General features: G+C 48.0%; 1 protein-coding gene across 9 annotated transcripts in view; it reads right to left on the bottom strand.

Moving 5' to 3' along the window:
- The window catches only part of EFCAB11 (EF-hand calcium binding domain 11), a 173,259-nt gene that overhangs the window by 119,291 nt on the left and 29,903 nt on the right, over window positions 1-24,065 (bottom strand). Inside the window, exon 6 of one of the 9 annotated variants that reach the window (XM_019969377.2) lies at window positions 13,077-13,406. The exons of 7 other annotated variants lie outside the window; for them this stretch is intronic. In XM_019969377.2, coding sequence (XP_019824936.2) covers window positions 13,370-13,406 — 37 coding nt within the window. In that variant the 3' untranslated portion in view covers window positions 13,077-13,369. Of the gene's footprint in view, window positions 1-13,076; window positions 13,407-13,502; window positions 16,058-24,065 lie in introns of those variants that run through there. One more of the 9 variants, XM_070798011.1, reaches the window with a different exon arrangement.

Consider the following 24,065-nt stretch of genomic DNA (forward strand, 5'->3'; position numbering starts at 1 on the left):
ACAGACATTGAACTAGCAAAAGGACTTGGTGACCGAATGGATTTACAACAAGGACAAAAAAGGAAAAATCAGTGACTGTGAGAGTGAATCTGAAGAAACGGTGGTATCACTGACAGGAACAGGAAGAAAGAGCTGACTTGAGGACAAGGATAAAGACATTCGATTTGAACACGATGAACTGAAGGCGACAATAAGCAACCCGAATCATGTTCAGCTGCGTGTTAACTGCGCAACTTTGAGACTCTCTAAGCTCAGTTTTCTCATCTGTAAAATGGGAGCAACGATAACACGTGACTCACTAAGTTACTGTGAGGATTGCGTGGAATCGCGGCGATGCCAGCGCCCACTAAAGCACTGGAAAAGTAACATATTTTGGCCACTGTTAGTGTCCATCTCATATCTGACAAATTGCCCAATAAATCTTTGTTGTTACGTGAACTTATGACTATCTGATACCCCTCTCATCAGGATTTTTTGGGTTTTTTTTTTTCCCCCAATACAACTGAGATAAGCCAAAACACTTCTATTCTAATTGCAGTCCTTGTAAAATTTCCAGAGCATCTGAGTCTGGGCAATTTACAACCTGGAGAGGTCTTCAAATCTATGACAAATTCACCACTACAAACCATTAAACCTAGTATGTCAGCTGATCCATCTGGATTAGATGTGAATATTTTGATGGCTATGGGTTTCCCTAAGAAGCAGCAGGTTGACAAGGGGGCTTCTTTACACTGAAAAAAATTGAAAGAAAAGTATTGTATATGGTCTAATAATAATTTGCAACATACTAAAGATCCTGTTGAGATGAATGTTTTTGTCTTTGCTTTGTTTGTTGGGGGTATAAGAAAATAAGATTAAAGAGAGTAAGATTCTGTAGTAATGATGTAGCCATGAAGGATACATCAGCAGTGGGGAAACTGAGAGAAGGTAAATTCCAAGTAAATCAGAATTTAACACTGTCGTTATTAGTAACGCTGGAGAGTGAAACACAAACATTTACCCTGCACACAGTAAGAGCTTAGTAAACGTTTGTTAAATATTGCTGGATGAAACTGATGATGAAATTGATGGTGACTGATGACCCTGATGACCAGACTATCTGTTTGTCCTTTTGATCACTGTGGCGATGACCTCACTGTGCCATTCATGGAAACTGTCTTTAAAGAGTAATTAAACGAAAGGTACGAAAACAGAGAATGAAGGTATCTAAAGCTAGGAAAGAAACTGAGGTCCAGGAAGGTTAACAGACTTGCCTCAGTCAATTCCCCATAACGTGAGAGCGGAGCCTGAACAGCTAGCTGACAGCCCTGTGCGAGTCCCATCACCCTGTGATGGAGGAGAAAGAGTTGCGGAGAAACTCAAGCCAGTCAGCCTCACGATTTGTCTGAAGGTCTAACAAAAGGTTGAGATGAGTAGATGGATTCTGAGAAACATGCACTTCAATTATTTAAGCCATAAATGTTTCTCATTATGATGCTTAAACAATTCATGACAGTCTAAAATACAGAGGGTTTTTTTTTTTTTTGCTATTAATGCAGCCACATTTTATAGTATTGCAGTATGAGGTTTTTATATTTTTTATCAAAAGATTTTATGACTAAATGTCAGAAATCAGGGAATTTCACAAAAAGGGTGTACCAGTTAGCTTGTACAGGTTCATGGAAAGGGTTACAGCCGTAGATTACAGAGCTCTGTTTTTCACTGAAAATTTATGTGTTGTCTAGATCTTTATTCTATTGAAATTGAACCGCAAAAGGCCCTTAAATAAAATGATTCCTTTGAAATCCATAAATTGTAGTAGAGCTGACTGATAAAGAGATTCAAAATCCCTTTCAAGGGTGCACTTGGGGAGGGGTCTAGAAGGGACGGGGCGGTCTTTCTTGCAAGATGGGGATGCCTCCCTGTGTTTCCAGCCTGGAGCCAGACCGTCTGGGTCAAGCCCAAACTCTATCAGCTACTGCGATCTGACCCACGTGACTTGGCCGTGCTGTGCCTTGGTCTCCTCATCTGTAAAATGGGGGCGGTAACAGTAGCTGTGTCACAGGCTGGGGAGGACCACCGTCGAGACAGGCAGAGTGCCGCGGGTGGGGCCTGAGGCGGCAAGCGGTCACACCCAGGGCTGCGTGGCGTCCCATGCCAGCCCCGCCACGCCCCTCTGCCCTCGCTGCTAGCTGCGGGGTGCCCTTCCTTCTGGGAAGTATTCAAACCCTAACTCAGCTGCTGAATGCCTGGATGACCCTGGCTGGAATTATTCTTCTACAGCAGGCATCGCTTCCTACTTCATCTTTCAGTCAGTCTCTAAAAGACGGTCCCATCTGACTTGCTCCTGTAGCCCCGAAGGTACCCTCCTCAGTGCCTTGCACGTGGCACCCAGCAAGTATTGATATTTGTGGAGTGAACTAATACATCGGCAGAGCTGTCTTCTCCTGCCTTATCAACTGATAGCTGTTATTATCTCTTCTATTACAAAGGAAAGGCGGGTCCCAAGAGGCCCAAACTATTAAGCTGAGGCCAACATCGTAACTGTCCTTTGGAATAAAGCATAATTTATGAGATGCACAGCTAATTTAATTTCATGAAAACTCAGAGAATTTCTGGAACAAAATCAACACAGAATAAAACCTCAGGTTTGGAATGTAGCCAGGATGGTCACTACCCAGACTGGGCAGGGCACGGCATTATCACTGTCATCTCTTGATTACCCGCTGTGAAGAGGCGGGGCACTTTGAAGATGAATACCTATTCGTCTGTGGCAAATTATCCCCAAGTCAAAGTCCCTTTATGTTCTTCTGCTTCTTTCCCTCAGACAGTCTAGATTAATAAACGGTGAGCGCCACGATGGGACAAGAAGCCTATTGTACATGCAGCTGCTCATTCCATCCCTCAAACAGCTCTGCAACATCGGTTCTCTTAACAACTATAAGGAAGCAGGCACGAGACACTGGACAACTTGCCCAAAGTCTCCTGTCGAGTTCAGCTCATCTGCCTTCAGCCCACCTCCCCACGTTTATTGCCCTATACGGGGGTGGAAGGGGATCGTCGTGGAGGATGTGGCTTACTCAACCACTTGTGGGACAAAGGGCTAGGAGGATTCTTTGGGGGCACGCCCAATCTGGTCTGGTTGGGCTGGGCAGGAAGGTGCAATAATGCAAAGATGAATTTCAGGGGTCAAAGGAACCCCGGGAACTCAGGCTAGATCCCCAAACTCCAGGAGATCCAAGTTGGTAGCAAAGCAGTGGACTCTCTGAGCAATGGCAGCATGGAGGTGCCCAGCAAGACACGGTTACCGTAGACCAAGAATTGGCCAGGAGCTGGAGTCCTGGCCGTCAAGGCAGGAAGCTACAAAAGGGAAGCTGGAGCTCGGGACAAGCCTCGGTGCTAATCAGGAAAACATGAGAAGCTGGGTGTGCAGAGCTGGACACACACTGTGGGGTTCAGGAGGCGCGTCTGCACGGGGGGAGCGGCGCCAGGACCAATCCAGACAGAGGCTACTGTTGCCGCATCTTACTCCCTTCTTCATCGTGCAGTGGAAGACAGCGGTAAACCACACACCTGATCCTGTTGCTTCTCTACTCAAAACACTTCAACGCCTTCCCATCATCCTCAGGGTCAACTTCAAACTCCTCAGCACCTCACACGGCCCTTCATGACCTGGTCCTGCTCGTGTCTCTGGTCTCCTCACTCTCCATTTATCCTTCCGGCCCCACCCAGCCAGGCACACAAGGACAGCTGACGATTCCGGTTTTCAGAGGACCACGCTCTCCTACTCAGCTCGGCGGATACCCTCAGCTTAGAACACACTCTATCCCTGCCTGGCTATATTTCCACCTTTCAGGTCTCCCGTCGGCCATCACTTCCTGGGCAGTCGGCCTTGCTTTCCGTTTCCGGTCTGCATCCAGCAGCCTCCCGTCGGCCATCACTTCCTCTGGAGTCGGCCTTGCTTTCCGTTTCCGGTCTGCATCCAGCAGCCTCCCGTCGGCCATCACTTCCTCTGCAGTCGGCCTTGCTTTCCGTTTCCGGTCTGCATCCAGCAGCCTTCCCGGAGACTCCCACAGTGCTCTGCAGTCATCTTTCAGGACTGACCGTCTTGGATTCTAACCACCCACCTCCCCAACTAGGCGCTAAGCTCCTAGAAGGCAGGGCGGTGTCAGTCTTCTCTGCTTTTACACATCCCCAGCGTCTGCAAGGCAGACGAACATTTGTTTCCAAGTCAAAGAAAGGTAGAATTCCGAGGACAGAGGAGGGCACGGCAGAGCCACCTACTCTAGCGATCAGGGCGCGGAGAGAAGACGGGAGCGCACGGCGCTCAGTAAGCGTGACGTGAGGACCGCGCGGTCAGGAAGGGGCCTCAGGAGGACTTGGAAACGTTACTGAGAATCTAGAGAGGGCCTCCGTTTCAGTCACTGACTGGAAAGCTGTACACAGCGTGCCCAACGCAGCTGCAGAGCACAGGGGTCTCCTGAGTGCCCTCGTCACTTCGGGTTTTGAGAGCTTCTCGTGGAAAACGTGAGAGCCGCCTCTAGAGTTTTCATTACAGGAGGAAAAGAAGGAAGGAGGACGGTGAGGGGAGAAAAACACAGGATTCCGAGAAGTCAAACTGCTGGCTCTCTGGAACTGACATGAGCCTGCCGATAAACATGCAGGGTAAAACAGAGAGGTAAGTGCAGAGGACTGGGGACTCCGTGCTGTAACATCTGCCCGTGACAAAGGGGAAACCACACAGGCCATTGTGTTTAAATCATTAACAGAAGCGCACCTAGTTCTCATGCCGGAGCAGGCTCGGCGGGGGAAAGATAGATTAATCTAAGGCTGTTCATTTTGTGATAGCTTAAAGCAAACAACTTGGAGCAATACTATGAAGCCAGCTAGTAAAATAAATAGAAATGAAGTCCAAAGAATTTAAACATGAAAATTTGGGGAGGGGAGAAAGAACCTCACAAAGCAAAACAGACGAAATACAAGGCTAAGCAAACAAAAGCTAAATCAAATAAATAGGCATTGCTGTGTGCCCTGGAGGACTGCCAAGGGGAGGGAATTTCAACAAAGAATGCTTCTGCTACCAGTTTGGAAAACTTCAATTCCAGAAAGACAGAAGGAAGGCGGAGCCACATCTGAGTGACACCGGGAGCGAGGGGTGGACAGGGAGCTGGTCAGTCGTGATTCTGGGCTCTGCGGACAAATGCTAGACGCTTCCCCTTGTTCGTTCAGTCGCTAAAGTCGTATCCAGCTCTTTGCGACTCCGTGGACTGCAGCACGCTAGGCTCCCCTGTCCTCCACTATCTCCTGGAGTTTGCTCAAATTAATGTCCATTGAGTCAGTGACGCCATCCAACCATTTCATCCTCTGTTGCCCTCTTCTCCTCCTGCCTTCAATCTTTCCCAGCATCAGGGTCTTTTCCAATGACTCATCTCTTCACATCAGGAGGCCAAAATATTGGAGCTTCAGCTTCAGCATCAGTCTTTCCAAGGGATATTCAGGGTTGATTTCCATGAGGATTGACTGGTTTGATCTCCTTGTAGAACCCTCCCCTAGCAAGATGCAAAGAGGCAGCCCACTCCCTCCCCACGCCTCCCGTAGACCCTATATACAGCCAGGTACGAGAAACAAGACCTCGTCATAGACGGGAAACTGGCGACACCTGCGACGGCCTTCTCTTCTCCACTCGCAGATAAAAAGGCCAGCGTAAATACCTCTAGGCCACCGTGCTAGGATCCAGAGTGTTACGAGGAATCCAGTCCCTGGAGCCCAAGTCAAACAAAGCGCTGGCAACTACTTGTGAATGTGGATGCTGGGGACGGAGCCCTAGGCTTGGTGCTGCCATGGCTCCCTACAAAAGCCACAGTCTGACAGCGGCTCGGTAATCCTCTCAGTGATAACCATCGCCACCACTCCAGTCACCCCCGCCCGAGTGCTGATCCCCGGCAGGCACAGAACTAGGTCCTCTGCATGAATCAGCCCCTTTAAGCCTCCAACAAGCCATTATTATCTTAATTTTATAGCTGCTTACTCTACAGATAAGAGAGCCAAGGCAAGTTAAGATACTTTTCAGAGACCTCACAGCCAACCAGGAATGGAGCAGGGATTTAGATCCAGACAGTTATTTCAGGACAAGCTCTTCTAACCAACAGACCTGTTAGAAACCCAGTGAAAGGAGGTGGATAATCAGCAAACACTTATTAACAGTGGGGAGGTGTGTACTTTGAACTCTGCTAGGTTAAACTGGGGTAAAATAGTTTTTAAAAAAATACAACAATAAAAATAAACTGAGGGGTTTTCCTGGTGGTCCGGTAGCTAAGCACTTGCCTGCCAATGCAGGGGACGTAGGTTCGATCCCTGGTCCAGGAGGATTCTGCGTGCCACGGAGCAACCAAGCCTGTGTACCGCAACCTCTGAAGTCGGCACGCTCTCGAGTCCGTGTTCCCCAAGAGAAGCCACCAGAAGAAGGAGTCCTCGACCACAGCTAAAGAGCAGCCCCTGCTCACCACGACTAGAGGAAGCCTGCGTGCAGCAACGAAGACCCAGCGCAACCAAAAATAAACAAAAACTTTTTTAAAATGAGGAAGACTAAGGCTGAAGCTGAAGCTCCAATACTTTGGCCACCTGATGCAAAGAGCAGACTCACTGGAAAAGACCCTGATCCCTGGAAAGAATGAAGGCAGGAGGAGAAGGGGACGACAGAGGATGAGATGGCTGGATGGCATCACTGACTGGATGGATGTGAATTTGAGCAAACTTAGGGAGAGAGTGAAGGCTAGAGGAGCCTAGTGTGCTGCAGGCTATGGAGTCGCAGAGTCACACACGACCGAGCACGCGTGCACTCTTTACTGTCTACTGTATCTCTCCAGCAAATCTGTAGGCTGCTCAGACCTCTAAGGAAACGAGCAAAACAAACCAAGAGGAGAATTGAGAAAGTGCAGCTCAGTGCTCTTGGGGGGTTAGCATTACCCAAATCCGGACTTAGCTCCAAACACTGGGAGACCTGGGAATCGGAAGTTCCTTAAGATTTCCTTAGAATGGCAATGCCTTCTCCTTAAATTTCTGTATTGTTGTCTTTATTGAGATTTCTGTACATTAATATGTGCTTTTTTTTCCCCCCAATATGACCTATTTTTCCAGTGGGACTGAAGGGGGAAAAAAACCACAAATGCATATTTAAAGAAGCAAGAATATTTAAATTCTCCCAAATTTTGTCATACATTTTTTTGTGCTTTCTATTTGAGATGAAAGATAAAAAACCTGTGTGCATGATTAATTGTCATGATGAAAGACTACTAGGCAGTTGCTTAAGAGACGAGAACAACAAAGGGATAAACCACTGCAGGCGTCCCCAGGACTGGAGCGACACCGCTCTGTGTACTCGGCTTCCATGGCAACCAGCGATGGGAAGATGAATGTTTCATAGTCACTCCGCTCCGCGGTACACATCTATAAATCAAACTTACATAAAGAGCACAAGATTTCTGCTGTGGGCTCAACGCAGAGCCGGTTTATTTTCCTGTTACTGTATAATTATGGAAAAGAAGCAGAAAACAATGAGGTCATCCTGAGTGGGGAACAAACTCAGGAATCGCTAACACACCTGCAGAACGCCATTCATCCCGCAGGAAGCAAGAGGCGGCAGGGCGGTCGGTGGACGGAAACGCTGCCGTCTCGGGCGCAGGCTTCCAGGCACCGACCTGCTCCGGCTGGGGGCTGCGAGTGACGCGCCTGGGCTGGGCTCCCGACCCCTGCTCGGCTCGAAAACAGACACGGGGCAACTTCATCAACTGCCTGCCACGCTCTACAGGTTTTCATTCTGATAGACCGGGCAGAAACGGCACTCCCTGTTTAGCATGGAAGTTTACTGAGGCTGAACAAGCATGCACTTGCTTTTATTTACACCCAAAATGGCTCGTCTTGTAGACGTGGGGATAGAAAAATAACGCTTTGGCATTGAATCGGGAGCCAGGAGACCCGAACTTGACCCAGGTCTGTGTAACCTTGGGTAAGCCATGAAGTTCCTGCAGCCTCCATTTTCTTAGCGATGGTGTAAATGATTTTTAGTCTCTGCCAACATCTGCTTCCATGATTCTGTATCTCAAAAACTCAAAGATCTGACTCAGTCAGATCTAACCAGAGTTATTAGCTGTGCTGTTCCTAAATATACACACAGCCTAGGCCAGCAGTCCCCAGCCTGTCTGCACCAGCGGCTGGTTTCACGGAAGACAGCTCTTCTTCCGTGGACCAGGGAAGGCAGAGGGACGCTCTCAGGATAATTCAAGCACACTACATCTATGTGTACTTTATTTCTATTACTGACGCATCAGCTCCACCTCAAATCGTCAGGCATTAGATTCTGGAGACTGGAGACCCCTGCTTTACAGTTACACTTTTTAATTCCATACTGGCTAAAACACCTAAGTAATAGCATTTTAGGATTACCATTGCAGTGAAGCTCTCTTCTGACTTCTATCAATCTTTCAAACACAGAATATGCTCTGGAAAACTGAATGATATCATCAGAGTTTTAAATGCATAAGAAAATTGTTACAGATGATCCTAGGACTGATTTTCTTAATATTATAAACAACATTTACAATTTAATCATCTTCCTGTCACCTAGATAAGGGCTGCCTATCAATTCCTGCCCCTTGAAGTCTGCAGCTCTCAGAGACAGGGTGAGGCTTTCCTGGACTTCATCTCTGAAGAGTCATGCTCAATACAATCTGTGGAACAAATAAATGGATGGATGAGCAGACTCTTAGTAACACCTTTGCTGCACCTTTCAGAAATCGCTCCCCAGTCTTAATTAGGCAGATTCAGACCAACACATAAATATTCCCGGGACAGACAGGCACGTATCTGAAAACCAGATATAACTATACGAGTCTCTCCTTTATGGGTCTGTGAGCCTACAAAATCCTTGTGACACTTTATAACCGGGAAATAGCTTTGCTTTAGTGGAGCACGAGGCAGTGGCAGACACAGAGACCTCGTGTCCTGAGGCTCTGGCTAAAGTGCGGGGGTATCGTGGGGGCTCAGAAGCAACTGACTCACAGTCTCTGCCTCAAGGGAGGAAAGTGTAGGGAAAACAACACCCAACAAGCACTCGCTACCTCCTCTAGAACTCACACCAGCTTGGAGGAAAAGACTTGATCACCCCATTTTACAAGTTGAGAAAACTGAGCTATTAAGGATTGATACAGGGCTTCCCTGGTGGGTTCAGTGGTAAAGAATTCACCTGCCAATGCAGGAGACACAGGGTCGATCCCTGGTCCAGGAAGATCCCACAGGCCCTGGAACAATGAAGCCCGAGCCACAAACACCGAGCCTGTGCTTTTTGGCGGGGACACGCACTTCTGGAGCCCGTGTGCCCTGGCATCCGAGCTCCGAGATGAGAAGCCCCACAGGGAGAAGCCTGAGCCCTAAGACTGGAGAGTAGCTCCCGCTCATGGCAACCAGAGAAGAAGCCCGCACAGCCACTAGGCCGCAGCACAGCCAAAGCGAGCTCACGTGAGAACAGACGCAACTCTGTGACACACGCAGGGCTTCTGTTTTCAAAACCTGCTGGGGGCTCTGGATTCCCTGATCTCCTGAACTGACAGGCAGCCCTCATCCAGGTAACACAGGAAGGTGAATTTAAATTTTAATATTCTTTACATTATAAAAATGAGTTCTGCTGCTGCTGCTGCTAAGTCGCTTCAGTCGTGTCCGACTCTGTGCAACCCCATAAACAGCAGCCCACCAGGCTCCCCCGTCCCTGGGATTCTCCAGGCGAGAACACTGGAGTGGGTTGCCATTTCCTTCTCCAATGCATGGAAATGAAAAGTGAAAGTGAAGTCGCTCAGTCGTGTCTGACTCCTAACGACCCCATGGACTGCAGCCCACCAGGCTCCTCCGTCCATAGGATTTTCCAGGCGAGAGTACTGGAGTGGGGTGCCATGGCCTTCTCTGAAAACAGGTTCTAGCAGGTATATTTATATCATTTTGGTGTTCTTGTTAATGTTTCCAAACAATGTACTTTGAAATCAGAATCACTTCTTATTTGTTTTCATATAATTCTCCTGGTGCTCTTCATTACACATTAGTGATCAGAAATGAGATGTAATTCCCCAGTCCCTGCCAACAAGACCTGAGCAGGATCTTACTGTAAGTTGAAGGGAGTTTTGCCCTAACTCATGGATTGTGCAGGATGAACTGCTGTTGGGCTTGACTGACTGTAGATGGGTTGTGGTGCGGTGTATCTGAAGGCTACTGAATGCAACTTACAATGCTTAATAAAAATCTTTATTCTTTTAGTATAAAAAAAATGAGTTCTAGGATTATCTGTTTAAAATGTGGGTTTGTTTGCTTGCTTTTGTTTCTTTTTTTACTTTTTAAAACTCTGATGGTTTTATTAAGTTTTCTACCACATATTCAATGTTTGGAAGATTGAGACAAGTCAGGAGAAAGCTTCAGTGTGGTAAGATCCTGCTGCTGCTGCTGCTGCTGAGTCGCTTCAGTCGTGTCCGACTCTGTGCGACCCCAGAGACGGCAGCCCACCAGGCTCCCCCGTCCCTGGGATTCTCCAGGCAAGAACACTGGAGTGGGTTGCCATTTCCTTCTCCAGGGCATGAAAGTGAGAAGTGAAAGCGAAGCCGCTCAGTCGGGTCTGATTTGCAGCAACCCCAGGGACTACAAACTATGAGGCTCCTCTGTCCATGGGATTTTCCAGGCAATAGTACTGGAGTGGGGTGCCATTGCCTTCTCCACATGATAAGATCCTAAAACACTATTAATCAGTGCTTTAGCCAGGACAGTAAAGAATCTGCCTGCAATGCAGGAGACCCAGGTTCAATCCCTGGGACGGGAAGATCCCTTGGAGGAGGGATCCCCTGGAGGAGGAAATGGTAACCCAGTCCAGTATCCTTGCCTGGAGAATTCCTTGGACAGAGGAGCCTGTGGGCTAAGCCCATGGGGCCGCAAAGAGCCGGACATGACTGAGCGACTGACACTTGGCCAGGACAGAAGTTAAAAGTGTACCTGTGTGAGGTGTATGTGTTTAAGAGAGCACACGTGGGGCAACTCCCAGGGGGTCCGGGGGTCAGGACGCGGCGCGTTCACTGCTGCGACCAGGTTCAATCCCCGGTCAGGAACTAAGGTCCCCAAAGCAAGAACGGCACAGGACACCTTTGGTTAGATCCGACTGACAGAGCCACGCCTGACTCCAAGGCCTCCACGCTCAACTGAGGGTGCCTCAGCACACATTCAAGCAGCAGACTGTCGTTCTACTGAATTCTCGGGTGGTAAAAACACAGAGTTAAACCCAAACACAGACCCTAAAAAATGCATTAATAGCATTTTTTTTTGTTAAGTCGTAATAATACAAAGCAATATTCCTTAAATCTCCCGAGCGAGCACATGCTGTCATCTCCCCTTCCAGTCCGTAGCCAGCAGGCTAAGTGTCAGTCCTGGGATGAAGGTGTCTTTCCCGGGATGAAGGTGTCAGTCCCGGGAGGAAGGTGTCTTTCCCAAGTGTTACACAGCCATGCAGCGTCCAGCAGGCGAATCCTACAGGAGCCGATGACATCTTTACGGAAGTTCACTACAAATGGATTCTGCTGCCCATCACCGATACTCGGTTTGGTGTGTAAGCTTAGAAGATCCAGTAATTTGGGCACACATTTTTGGCATGAATTTTTCAAAAACTAACAGAATAATGTTTATTAAGAAGGCGTCCAGGTTAACCTCCTCGCCTCCCAATTAGTTTCTTACCAGAGTTTTCAGCACCACCAACTGGTTAAAGAGATCAACTGCAATGCGCTTGGTTCTCAAGCTGCTCTGTTCATGAAAACAGGGATCATATATACATAGTTCACATTTAATTTGTGGTAAAGTAATTTATTTCAGTCACTAAAATCAAAAATGCCTTTCCTTGTCAGTCAAATAAAAAGTAATCCACTTTGGCTTTTCCACTTAAGAAGAAGGCATATTTTCCTTAGTAAGTCATTAGAGAAAACTAAGTCTACCCACTAAAGCTAATTTGATTTATTCTACCGTAAGCTCACACTCAAAAAGCAATGACTACAACTAGAGTGAAAATTAGAAACTAAGATAGCAAACTAAAGGTATTGAATAGTACGTGAGCCTACAGGGTCTACCCGGGACATTAATTTAATGTGAAATAAAAACATTTGAGGAGGTAATGTAGGTAGTTTCACATTTTAAAAAATCTGGGCTTTTTCTCCCAGGATTCCTGACTCAGAGACGAAGGCTGCCGTGTGACCTGTGAATATCCACTGTCACGTATCTTTTCCTCCTTTGAATTGAACCACATCTGGCAACAGATGGTGTACACAGAGTGCCACCGAAACCTAGGGCTTCAAATCTGATTGCTGTACAATGAACCATTTGTGAAAACAAGCATTGCTGAAGAACTAAGTCCAGTTATTTTTTTACCCCAGAACAACCAATCTGTGGATACAAGTTGTCTACGAAAAGTACATCCAGCCACTTGTTGCCGTGACGCATCTGTAACCAGCAGAATGAATGGCCCCATGCTGTAACAAATTTGGTCACTAAAAGTAACTTATCTCCTAGACAATGGATGAGAGAGAAAGTTCCATCCAATTTATTAAATTTGACTCTGACAGCAGAGTTCTGTCAAACGCCTTCGGAGAGAGTTTAAAACTAGTGCAATAATTTTATGATGATAGCAGTTTAAATCTTTCCACAAACATGTAGTCGGGTTCGTAGTTTTTAAAGCCTCCGACTCTAAGTCTGCAGTGGAAAGCCCAGTAAAGAAGATAAGGACAAGCATTGTCCCACCTGACTTGACACACACTTTCAGCATGCTAACTTTGATCTTCATTCTACTCCTCTGCTCATTTATTTACTCATTCACTCGCTCATGGATCTACTGAGAATTCTCTCTCCAGCAAACACAGTGAAATTTCTGTAAACAGGGCAACAAGAACAGGACTCTTCCTCTGCGCTCCCCCCGGCTCCCCTGCTTCTCCCTGGATGAGACCCTTCATGTGCTGTCCCGGAGGCAGAGAAGATTCCCATTTGAAACCATGAATGGGGTTCCAGGAATCTTAACAAGAGGACGAGTTAGGTTAAGAAAAGCATTTTGAAACATTTTATTGTTGCTTCTAAATGCGTTCTTTGGCAGATGCAGAGAATGGACACAGTGGGGCGAGAGGAGGGTAGGACGCAGAGGGAGGTTACAGCTGACGTGTGCACACCGCCACGTGTAAAACAGGTGTGCACAGTGTAGGGAGCTCAACTCAGTGCCCTGCGGTGATCGAGGGGGTGGGACGGGGGCGGAGGGGCTCCAGCGCGGGCTGAGGGGGCTCCAGTGCGGGCGGAGGGGCTCCAGCGCGGGGCGGGGCATACGTGCACCCACAGCTTACGCACCTCGGGGCACAGCAGACACTAGGCCAGCGCTGTAAAGCAGATACACTCTGATAATAAAGTGTTTTTAAAAGGGATAAGGAGTGAGGAGTAAAACATCATTTGAATAAGTTATAATCACTCAGATATAAAAAATAAATATGTTCTTTAACGTGATCCTTAAATGATAAATGCAAGCATATTTAGATATTTTAACTGTAAATTCTTTCTACTATTATTGGACAGCAGTATTCTGAAAAAAAAAAAAAAAAACACAACTTTGAGGTGTAACAAAAACATTAACAAGTACCAGCAACATGACTGCCCTCAATTTAAAAAAAAAAAAAATTGATCACATGTCAATGTCTTATGACTTCTTCTTTAAGCAGAAGACAAAATAATTGAGACGTCAGTCCAGTTTGGCTTGAGATTAGCAATAAAGGTGCTCAGCTTTATCTGTAGAATGGACAGGCATAAAGCTGACTCGAGGGATCACCGCAGCAATTCACTACGGGAACATGGGCAGGTGTTTAACGAACGGGAATCACTGTCACGGGCACAGAAGATGGGGTGGGGGAGCGGGCATCGAGGGGAGGAGAGTCCCCCGGAGGAGCGCTGGATGCCCTGGGAGGCTGACAAGAACCAAAACCTGGAAAAAAGGCAGAAGGGCGGCCTGGAGGGAGTGTGGTTGGGGGAGTAGATTTCTAGGCGATTCTAATCTAGTAGATTCAGGGAGACTGAACGTATCTGCAGTCAGGGATGGAAGTTATAAACTGGAGAGGGGGTGACTGATGGAGAAAGGTCTTAGAAGGAGGGTAGAGGATGATACAGGAACAAAGGAGAGGCACCAGAAAAAAGGGGGAAAAAAGAAAAATTAGAAATAGAGTGGAAGGAAGACAGAAAACTCTGGAGGTGAACAGGGAGGCAAAAAGGAAACCCAGGCAGAAAGAGGTCATGACCCTGCCCATGAAGCAGGAGGCAAGGTCACCTGCCGTGCACAGGTTTAGTAGCCGCGGCAGAGAGCAGGTCGCTCACCGAGAACTCTGCGTCTCACCTGAAGAGTGAGAACGGGCACAGAGAGGGGTCGTGGGGGCAGACATGCCAGTTCTCTGCTGTCCCTGAACAGGGAGCTGAAGGCAGACGAGCTCAAGTTCTCCCGGGCAGCACAAGGGCGCGAGGTGCTTGAGTGACAGGCGCCCCCGATTGCAGCATGAAGAGGAAACGCTTATGGAAGCGCACAGGAGCAGGGCAGGAGAGCTGGGCAGAGAAGGGTCTGGATAGTCAAGCAGGCACAGCAGCCTCTGCCTGGCCAGGGAGCATCGCTCCATGCTGGGCAGGCCGTTGGAGGCACCACGGCGGGCAGCTGGGGTCATAGCACGTCCGGGGAGCTGGACACATGGTTCTGAGGTCACTCGGACAAGACGCTTGCTGGGAGAAGGGGAGGGAGGCTACTGAGTGCGGTGTGCGTATCTGGTGGAGGAGGCTGGTGCAGCGCAGAGAGGATGGGGGCTGGCGGAGGAGGCTGGTGCTGGTGGAGAGGCCGGTGCAGAGCAGAGACTGGGGATGGCGGAGGAGGACGCGGGCTGGCAGAGGAGGCTGGTGCAGCACAGAGAGGACAGAGGCTGGCAGAGGAGGCCGGTGCAGCGCAGAGAGGACAGGCTAGGCTTGCTCCAGCTCTTAGACTGGCCAGGAGCAACTCCAGGGACCAGTGTGCACTCAGGAGCTTGCGGGATAGGACCAGGGCAGGCAGAACCAGGGGGTGGGGGAGCTCAGCCCAGAGCCTGGGTGCTAAGTGAACACAAGGAGGGGAAGAGGTGCCAGCACCCTTGGGACTTAGGTGCAGCTAAAGCGAACAGAGGTGGGGGCATGGCGGACACAGCGGGGGGTTGGGGGGAAGACGGGGTCAGCAGCCACGGTCACCACCAGGAGCCACTCGGGGGCTGAAGCACCTCCTGACGAAGGCCAAAGAGGTGAGCGAAGACCCCGGCTTCAAGCTCAACACTCAGAAAACAAAGATCACGGCTTCCGGTCCCGTCACTTCATGGCAAGCAGATGGGGAAACAGTGGAAACGGTGGCAGACTTTAATTACTTGGGCTCCAAAATCACTGCAGACAGTGACCGTAGCCATGAAAGATGTTAAAAGACGTTTGCTCCTTGGATGAAAAACTATGACAAACCTACACAGCATATTAAAAAGCAGAGATATCACTTTGCTGAAGTCACATAGTCAAAGCTATGGTTTTTCAGTAGTCATGTATGGATGTGAGAGTGGGACCATAAAGAAGGCTGAGTGCCAAAGAATTGATGCTTCTCCAACCGTGGTGTTGGAGAAGATTCTTGAGAGTCCCTTGGACTGCAAGGAGATCCAACCAGTCCATCCTAAAGGAGATCAGTCCTGAATATTCATTGGAAGGACTGATGCTGAAGCTCCAATACTCTGGCCACCTCATGTGAAGAGACGGCTCATTTGAAAAGACCCTGATGCTGGGAAAGATTGAAGGCAGGAGGAGAAGAGGGCAGCAGAGGATGAGATGGGTGGATGGCATCACCAACTCAATGGGCATGAGTTTGACCAACTCCAAGAGATAGTGAAGGACACGGAAGCCTGGCGTGCTGCAGTCCATAGGGTTGCAAAGAGTCGGACACGACTGAGCGACTGAGCGACAACACAAAGCTGGTCCTGGGACTGTATCATTCTTCATCCTGTGGGGAGGAGGGGAAGGTGAGTGATAGGGAGGAAGGTGCGGCCAGGAACGGCTAATGGTATTAACACCTTGGCTGCCTCTCCTGGGGTCAGCTCAGGAACACGCAGGTAAGGAAACGCGTCAGAACTAAGAGGTGCCCTGGGAAGCCTGCAGTGCCTTGAATTCCTACTTTGCCCAGATCTTCTCCAGCAGCAGTTCGCCACCAAGCAGGGAAGATGAGCAGACAATATGGGCAAATTGGAAATGGGAAAAGATGACGTGAAACGCACAGCAATTGCTCAAAAGTGTCTTGCAAGTGAATCAATGTGTAATCCTGTCTTATAAAGAGACAATCAGGGATTCAGTTTAGCACTCCCGCCCCAGCTAAGATGATAAAAATTCTGTTGTCGATTTTAAATACTTTTAGCTTTTCCATTTGATTTGGCAAACTCTTTTGCTGTTGTGGTGTGATTCCAAAGGCAACATGCAAAACACGCGGGTTTCCATCAAAGCGACCTGATCTGGAACGCCTGCTGCCATTTCACACGATACAATGCTGCATCCGCTTCCTTTTTCACATTTTTGTAAACAGTTATTTTCATTTATGTGCAGATGGACTTCTCTGGTGGCTCAGTCGGCAAAGAATCTGCCTGCAATGCAGGAGACCTGGGTTCGATCCCTGGGTCAGGAAGATGCCCTGGAGAAGGAAACGGCAGTCCACTCCAGTATTCTTGCCTGGAGAATCCCATGGACAGAGGAGCCTGGCCGGCTACAGTCCATATGGTTGCAAAAGAGTCAGACACGACTTAGTGCCTAAACCACCACCACCAATCAAATGAAATCTCAAATTTTACAATCCCAACCAAACCAATTCTTGTGCACAGGGGGAAAGCTATATAATTGCAACTGGTTTATCAAGAAAGCTTCTGGGCAGAGGGAACATGCCTCGCTTTCTCCGGTTCTGGGCAGGCATCATGGGGGTGCAAAGGCAGGCCTGGTCCCTGCCCTCAGGAGGCTTATGCTGTTAGAGGTGAGAAGGCACTATGCTGCTGCTGCTGCTGCTAAGTCGCTTCAGTCGTGTCCGACTCTGTGCAACCCCAGAGACGGCAGCCCACCCGTCCCTGTGATTCTCCAGGCAAGAACACTGGAGTGGGTTGCCATTTCCTTCTCCAACACATGAAAGTGAAAAGTGAAAGTGAAGTTGCGCAGTCGTGTCCGACTCCTAGCGACCCCATGGACTGCAGCCCACCAGGCCCTTTCGTCCATGGGATTTTCCAGGCAAGAGTACTGGAGTGGGGTGCCATTGCCTTCTCCGAAGAAGGCAATATAACAGTGATTAAGAGCACAAGCAAATCTTGGTTCCCTTACTCACCAGCCACCAGCATCGAGCTCTCCAAGCTCTATTTTTCTAATATATTTTTACTTTCTTGGCGCTGCTGGGTCCTGGGTGTAGCATGGGAACTCTCAGTTGTGGCACAAGGGACCCAGTGCCCTGACCAGGAATTGAACCGGGGCTCCCAGCACTGGGAGGGCAGAGTCTTAGCTTCTGGACCGCCAGGGAAGTCTCATCTCCAAGCTTTCAAATGTGGATGCCCAGAGCCTAACCCAGGACGTGCCTCAGAGGATTCCCTCAGTACAGGGTCTGGTGCACAGGAAACACCCCACAACAGCAGCTGCCAGTGTGACCGTTTATTACTAGATGCATCACTGGGACAAGTGACAGGAGCTCTAAGGAAGAAACAAGAAATCTTGTGGGCTGGACTGGGCAGGGCAGGCGCCACAGAAGACAGAGCTCAGCTAAGTCTGTAGGAATGGATGCTGTTCAGACACGTGGAGGGGAGGGAAAGATGGAGAGGTCGGAGGAGGAGAGGAGAGAGCAGGGGACGAGACGAGCCTGGATTGGGATACTGCGAGCAAATCAGAACCGCGGGACGGAGTCTTTGATTTGGTCCCGCCAGGTCTGGGAGCTGGGAGGAGGACCCGCATGTCAGGCTGAGGGGTCAGGGGTCACCTGTCAGCTCTGGGACCTGGGACGGGGAGGACCCACATGTCAGGCTGAGGAGTCGGGGTGTTACCTGGCAGGGGGTGAAAAGTTACTGAAGTCAGGAGGTAACATTCAACAGTAATGCTAATTTACTCTCATTTCAAAGTGGAATGAGGAGGGTGGACCAGGGATTTTCCAACGTTAATATGCATATGGATCCCCCAGAGATCATGGTAACATAAACACATCTGACTCAGTACATTTGGAGTCAGGCCTGAGATAGGGCCCTGCCAATAAGCTGCCTCGTCCTGATGTGGCTGGTCTCTGCAGCTCTGAGTGGCAAGGATGTGTCTCCTCAGGGCGGCCTGATGGGAGAGGAGGCCTGGGTAGGGTGCAGGTGGACAAGATGGCTAGATGTCCTCTATGAGGCCACAAACGCACAGGCATGCTTGCCGCAGTTGAAAACATAGTATTAGAAACCTTTGGTCTTGATTTTTAAGGCTATCTCTAAGGGGGACAACTGAAACTCTGAAGTGAAACTCTTAATTCTGAGCCTTTTTAATTGGTGCCATCTTTTTTCACTTATTTACTGGGCTGTGCCAGGTCTCAGCTGCAGCACACGAGATCTTTGAGCTTCACTGTGGCACGTTTGTATTATTATTATTTTTTTAGGGGTGGCATGTGGGATGTAGTTCCCCAACCAGGGATTGAACCCGCCCCCTTGCACTGGGAGCACGGAGTGCTAGTCACTGGATCACCAGGGAAGTCCCTTTTGAGGACATCTTAAACAATGTTAATTTAAATATTTCCCGTAAAATGTAGATTATTAAATACAAGTTTTTCTTATAAATGCAACACACAGAATTGTCAAAATCCTCACCCAGAAGTTAGCTGTCTATTACAAAAGAAAAATGTAAGAGAGGGATTCTTCTTTCTCTGGAGGAAAATAGCATGAATACATTCTCGAGATGCGCCTATCACTAACTTCAAGGATGACCGAGAGGGTTAGCAACGTTCGGTCGTAAGAAAGACACCGTGGCAGCAGTTTTGCATGTGACAGTTGGATTAAAAGAAAAACAGCCCTCATGCCATTACAGCAAGAACAGTGTATTCAACCATATATGTAGATGAGCAATTGGAAACGTTGACCGTAACACTTGTTATACTGACATCTCAAAAACTAAGCCCAGGCTTGGCGAGCTGTCAAGCCCAGTAATTTTCTCTCGAGAGCAGTCTTTGTCACACTGACAGACCACATCTGTATTCACGCAGTGGTGGACTCTGAATGCTGTCTGGGATATGCAGGGAAAATCAAGGAGATGGCACGCCACCCTCCATGATGGATAACCCCACCGGCAGGTTCTGGAACGAGAAGAAGAGCTGCCAGCACGTTAAGCACAGCCCCCTCCGGGCGGAGACGCAGAGGGAACAGGCCAGAGAGCTTGCACGACTTGTGGAAGGAGGGGCAAGAGGCGGAGCGGGACGAGACTCGAGTCTTCTGCTCCCCTGGCCTGGCGCTGGCCGCACTCTGTGGTCCGTCCAGGGTCCTGACCCCAGCCCTGGAGCTATCTACAACACACAGGCTTGATGTAACACTGGGGAGGCATTCAGTGCATAAAACAAAAAAGGCAGAATGAAAAGTGTGTTCGCTACATAAGCCACTCATTTACATCGTCTAGTCACCTGCTTGAGGAGCACGAAACGTGCTCTGCGAGTGTGAGGCTGTACACCCCACCCGTGCCTGTTCATATCAAGCTCACTTTCTAAACCTGGGTATAGCTGATGCGTGCAAATACCTGTGTGTAAGCATAAAGAAGACACTTATGACAGATCAGGAATTTCAAGCAAGAGACATACACATGTTAATACATGATATTTGTTCTTCTGATCCACTTCACTCTGTGAGACAGGCTCTAGGTCCACCCACATCTCTACAAATGACTCAGCTTCATTCCTTTTTATGGCTGAGTAATATTCCATTGTATATATGTACCACATCTTCTTTATCCATTCATTTGTTGATGGACACTTGGGCTGTTTATGCATATTAGCGCATGCATGTGGAATCTAGAAAGACGGTACAGTTGAACTAGTTTCTGGGAAGGAATAGAGATGGAGACGTAGAGACACAGAGGTAAGAGGAGGGTGGGATGAATTGGGAGATTAGGTTTGACAAAAATACACTGTGTGCGTGCCAGTCGCTCGGTCGTGTCCGACTCTCTGTGACCCCATGAACTGCAGCAGCCCTCCAGGCCCCTCTGTCCACGGGAGTCTCCAGGCAGGAGCACTGGATCAGGTTGCCAGTTTCTTCTCCAGGGGATATTCCCAACCCAGGGATCGAACCCGGGTTTCCTGTGTTGCAGGCAGATCCTTCACCATCTGAGCCACCAGGGAAGCAAATGCATGACCACGTGTAAATCAGGTAGCCAAGGAGAACCTGCAGTTTAGCACAGGGAGCTCAGCTTCGTGCTCTGCGATGACCCAGAGGTACCGGCAGGGTGGGAGGTGCGGTGATGGGGGCAGGTCCAAGAGGGAAGGGATACATGTACACATATAACTGAGCTACTTCACTGTACAGCAGAAAGTAACTCAACGTTATAAAGCTATTATACTCCAATGAGAAAAGGAGACAAATTCTTTCCTGGGTTAAGAGGTGGTGGGTAGGCTGTTGGTGGGGTCAGGTTTCAAGATAAGAAATAGCTTAACATCTGGGCCTGGAAGGAAGAGCAGGATTTGCATCTGGATGGGTTTAACATGAGAGAGGGCTACAGAATCTGGATATCCAGAATGTGAAAGAGATTAAATGTTCCTTCCAATCAAATAGTACATCCTTGTAACATGAACTAATCAGCTTAATTGAAGAAACCAAACCAACACCTTCTACTTGAAAATCTATGCAATGAAGTCATCGCTCTTCTCCACTGGTTTCCTGGTCCTGTTTCTGGGCATCAGTTCCTGCATCACCAGCATCACCAATTCTCAAAGTTACTGGTAAAAAGAGAGCATCTTCAAATGCAAGGGTATGATTTTTGTTCATGAAGCAAAATCAGCCAAGAACCCCCTGGGAAAACTGACATTTTCTTAAAACAATTAGCATATAAATATTTCTCTAGCTGGATTTTGCATTCACTTTAAATTTTATTTATTTATTCTTGGTTTCACTGAGTCTTGGTTGCAGCACACAGGCTCTTCGCTGCCATGCACCAGCTCCTAACTGCACAGGCTCTGTAGCTCGAAGTTTGCGGACTGAGCTGTCCCTAAGGCACGTGGGATCCTAGCTCCCTGACCAGGGATGGAACCCAAAACCCCAGCGTTAGAAAGTGGATTCTTCCCCACCAGGGAAGCCCCCTGGATTTTTAAAGTGAAGTTGTATTTACCATATTACATGTGAAAGTCCCCAGGGAGAAGAAACTCAGGTCAGTCTGAATAATTATACGTATTCATTTCCCCATTCAGTGATCATGTGCAACAAAATCATCAGAAAACGGAATCTCTGACAGTAAAATTCTGAAACCAAAAAAACTGAAAGAAAACCCAAGGCATTATCATTGCAGAGAAGATGCAAAAACTCATGAAATAAAGCCTGGAAACTCAAGAAGTCTAGTTATTTGGTCATCACACACACACACCAGGGATGGCTGGCGACAGCTGTCTATGTATAGTTAACGAGGAATGAGATGTGATTTCTAGCGTTGTTTAACTTTTCTATACACAAAAGTACGGGGATACTTCAGATGGACAATCACATTCATCAAAGCAGGAGATGACTACTGATACCTGTGATCTTGGGGAAGCCACCTGAGCACATTTATAAGTCATTCTGATGCACGGAATAATGACTGGGGAACTTTAGAGAGAGACTGTCTGAGAAAACGATACCGACAAGTCAGCTGCCGACAAAAAGGAAGTATAGGAAACGAAAGATCACGGTGAGGAATAATACTTTAGAAGAGGTGCAACGATTTGAAAAAACATATGCGATCTTTTTTTCTTAAATACACACTATCCTACGTCACTCCCCCCCTGAGCTCCTTGGCTCTCTAAGACTCTCCCGTTAGGCCCGTTAGCTCACTTCACCCTGGCTCAGGAGGCCCCTTTCTCCTCCCATGGCTGTGACCTAGGGCGCACACAGGAAGGTGCCCATCACCCCCTTCAGAGACTGCCTTCCTGGGACTGCCCTGGCTCAGGAAGCCCCACGGCTGTGACCTAGGGTGCACACGGGAAGGTGCCCACCACTCCCTTCAGAGACTGCCTTCCTGGGACTGCCCCAGCTCAGGAGGCCCCACGGCCGTGACCTGGGGCGCACACGGGAAGGTGCCCATCACTCCCTTCAGACACTGCCTTCCTGGGACTGCCCTGGCTCCCAGTGGTTACGACTTCGCCTTCCAGGGCAGGGGGTGTGGGTTCGACCCCTGGTCGGGGAGTTAAGATCCCACATGCCTTGTGGCCAGTAAACTAAGATATAACAGAGAGGCATCATTGTAACACAGGTGATAAAGACTTTAAAAACAGCCCACATTAAAAAAAATCTTAAAAAAAAAAATTAATAAAATGGCATTCTTAAGCCCGTACTCCATGATACACTGCCACTGAAATACATTCTCCAGCAGGTCGTGATGCTCTTGTTATCCAGCCAAGTTTTAACGCTCCCAAAAGGAGAGCTGGATAGTCTATGCTTTTTGACCTTCCCCACACAGTATGAAGAATGAATCTTAGACCCAAACTACCAGATGCCTCTCTAAGGGTCTCCGGCTGTGACTGAAAAGCACTTTGGTGCCTCGGTATTTCTGCCTGACATTACTACCTGGCACTCCACCTGCACTCAAAATCTTGGACGCTGGTGGGCCTTCTGACCAACCATGCTTCATTTCATGGCTGGAAAACAGAAGAAGCTTCCCAGAGCTTTTTGCCAAACGACAGGTGGTGGGCAAGTGCAAATCTCGATGCTTACAATGAGATGGAGGAGGCTCCTGGGCATGGAGAGGCAGAGATACCCACACAGAGAAACACACCAGCCGGAAACATCACGGGCATCGGTGGGGGGTAAAGTCAAGAGAGAACATTAAGCCAGCTCCCTGTTAACAGCTGGGGCTAAATCAGGAACTGAAAATGCCTCTCAAGAAACAGCAGACAGAGGCCATCCGAGGTTAATTCGTAAAAGTCACAGGTAGAATGAGAAAAATGAAAGGCAAAGCCATATGTGGTTATAAAGCTCCTGACTGCACTTGAGAGGACTCTTTGCTAGATTATAAGAAATAAATTAAACCATAAAGAAGATGGCAAGTGAGGATTTTTCTGTTAGTGGGTATCTGGAGTAAGTGCCAAGAAACCACCAATTATTAAGTAACTAGAACGCACAAGGCAGGCAACATAGGGAGAACAGTGGAAGTGACTGAGAAATTTGCAAACTCAAAGAGCTTTACGGAGATAATTGTGAACACTGTATTTTTATCACGTGATTAAAAAAATTACACAACCATCTATCAAAATTCAAAGAAAGGAGCGAAGCCTGCCCAATGTAAACAAAAAAAGGCTTTTTCTGGGTGTGTGTATTTACTGAGCAAGGCCTTGAAGACGGGTCCAATTTGGTCAGGTGAGAAGTAGAGAAAGGTATTGCCAGCAAGGGCAACAGAATGAAGTAAAAACACACATCACACATCGAAAGGAACAAGTGTTACGCCAAAAGAAACAGAGGAATTTGGGATGATGAATGAAAGATGAGTTTGGAAAGGGGACCAGATGTTGGACAGCCAGGTTAAACAGTTCTAACTTACTCTTTAGAGTCACTAAAGGGCTTTGAATGTGTTTTTGTTTTTTTTTAAAAAGCACTACAAAGTTTTCATTAAGGTCTATTAGTATTAAGGAAAAAAGATTTTTTTTGTTTTAAACATGCAGTGCTAGAAACAGCCTATTATCTCAGATTTATTTCATTGGACAAATAGTACTACTCAGTTCATGGCAAATAGATGGGGAAAAAGTGGAAAGAGTGGCAGCTTTTATTTTGGGGGGCTGCGAACGCTGACTGCAGCCACAAAATTAAAAG

This window comes from Bos indicus, chromosome 10 (genome assembly GCF_029378745.1).
Source record: "Bos indicus isolate NIAB-ARS_2022 breed Sahiwal x Tharparkar chromosome 10, NIAB-ARS_B.indTharparkar_mat_pri_1.0, whole genome shotgun sequence".
Lineage (NCBI taxonomy): Eukaryota > Metazoa > Chordata > Mammalia > Artiodactyla > Bovidae > Bos > Bos indicus.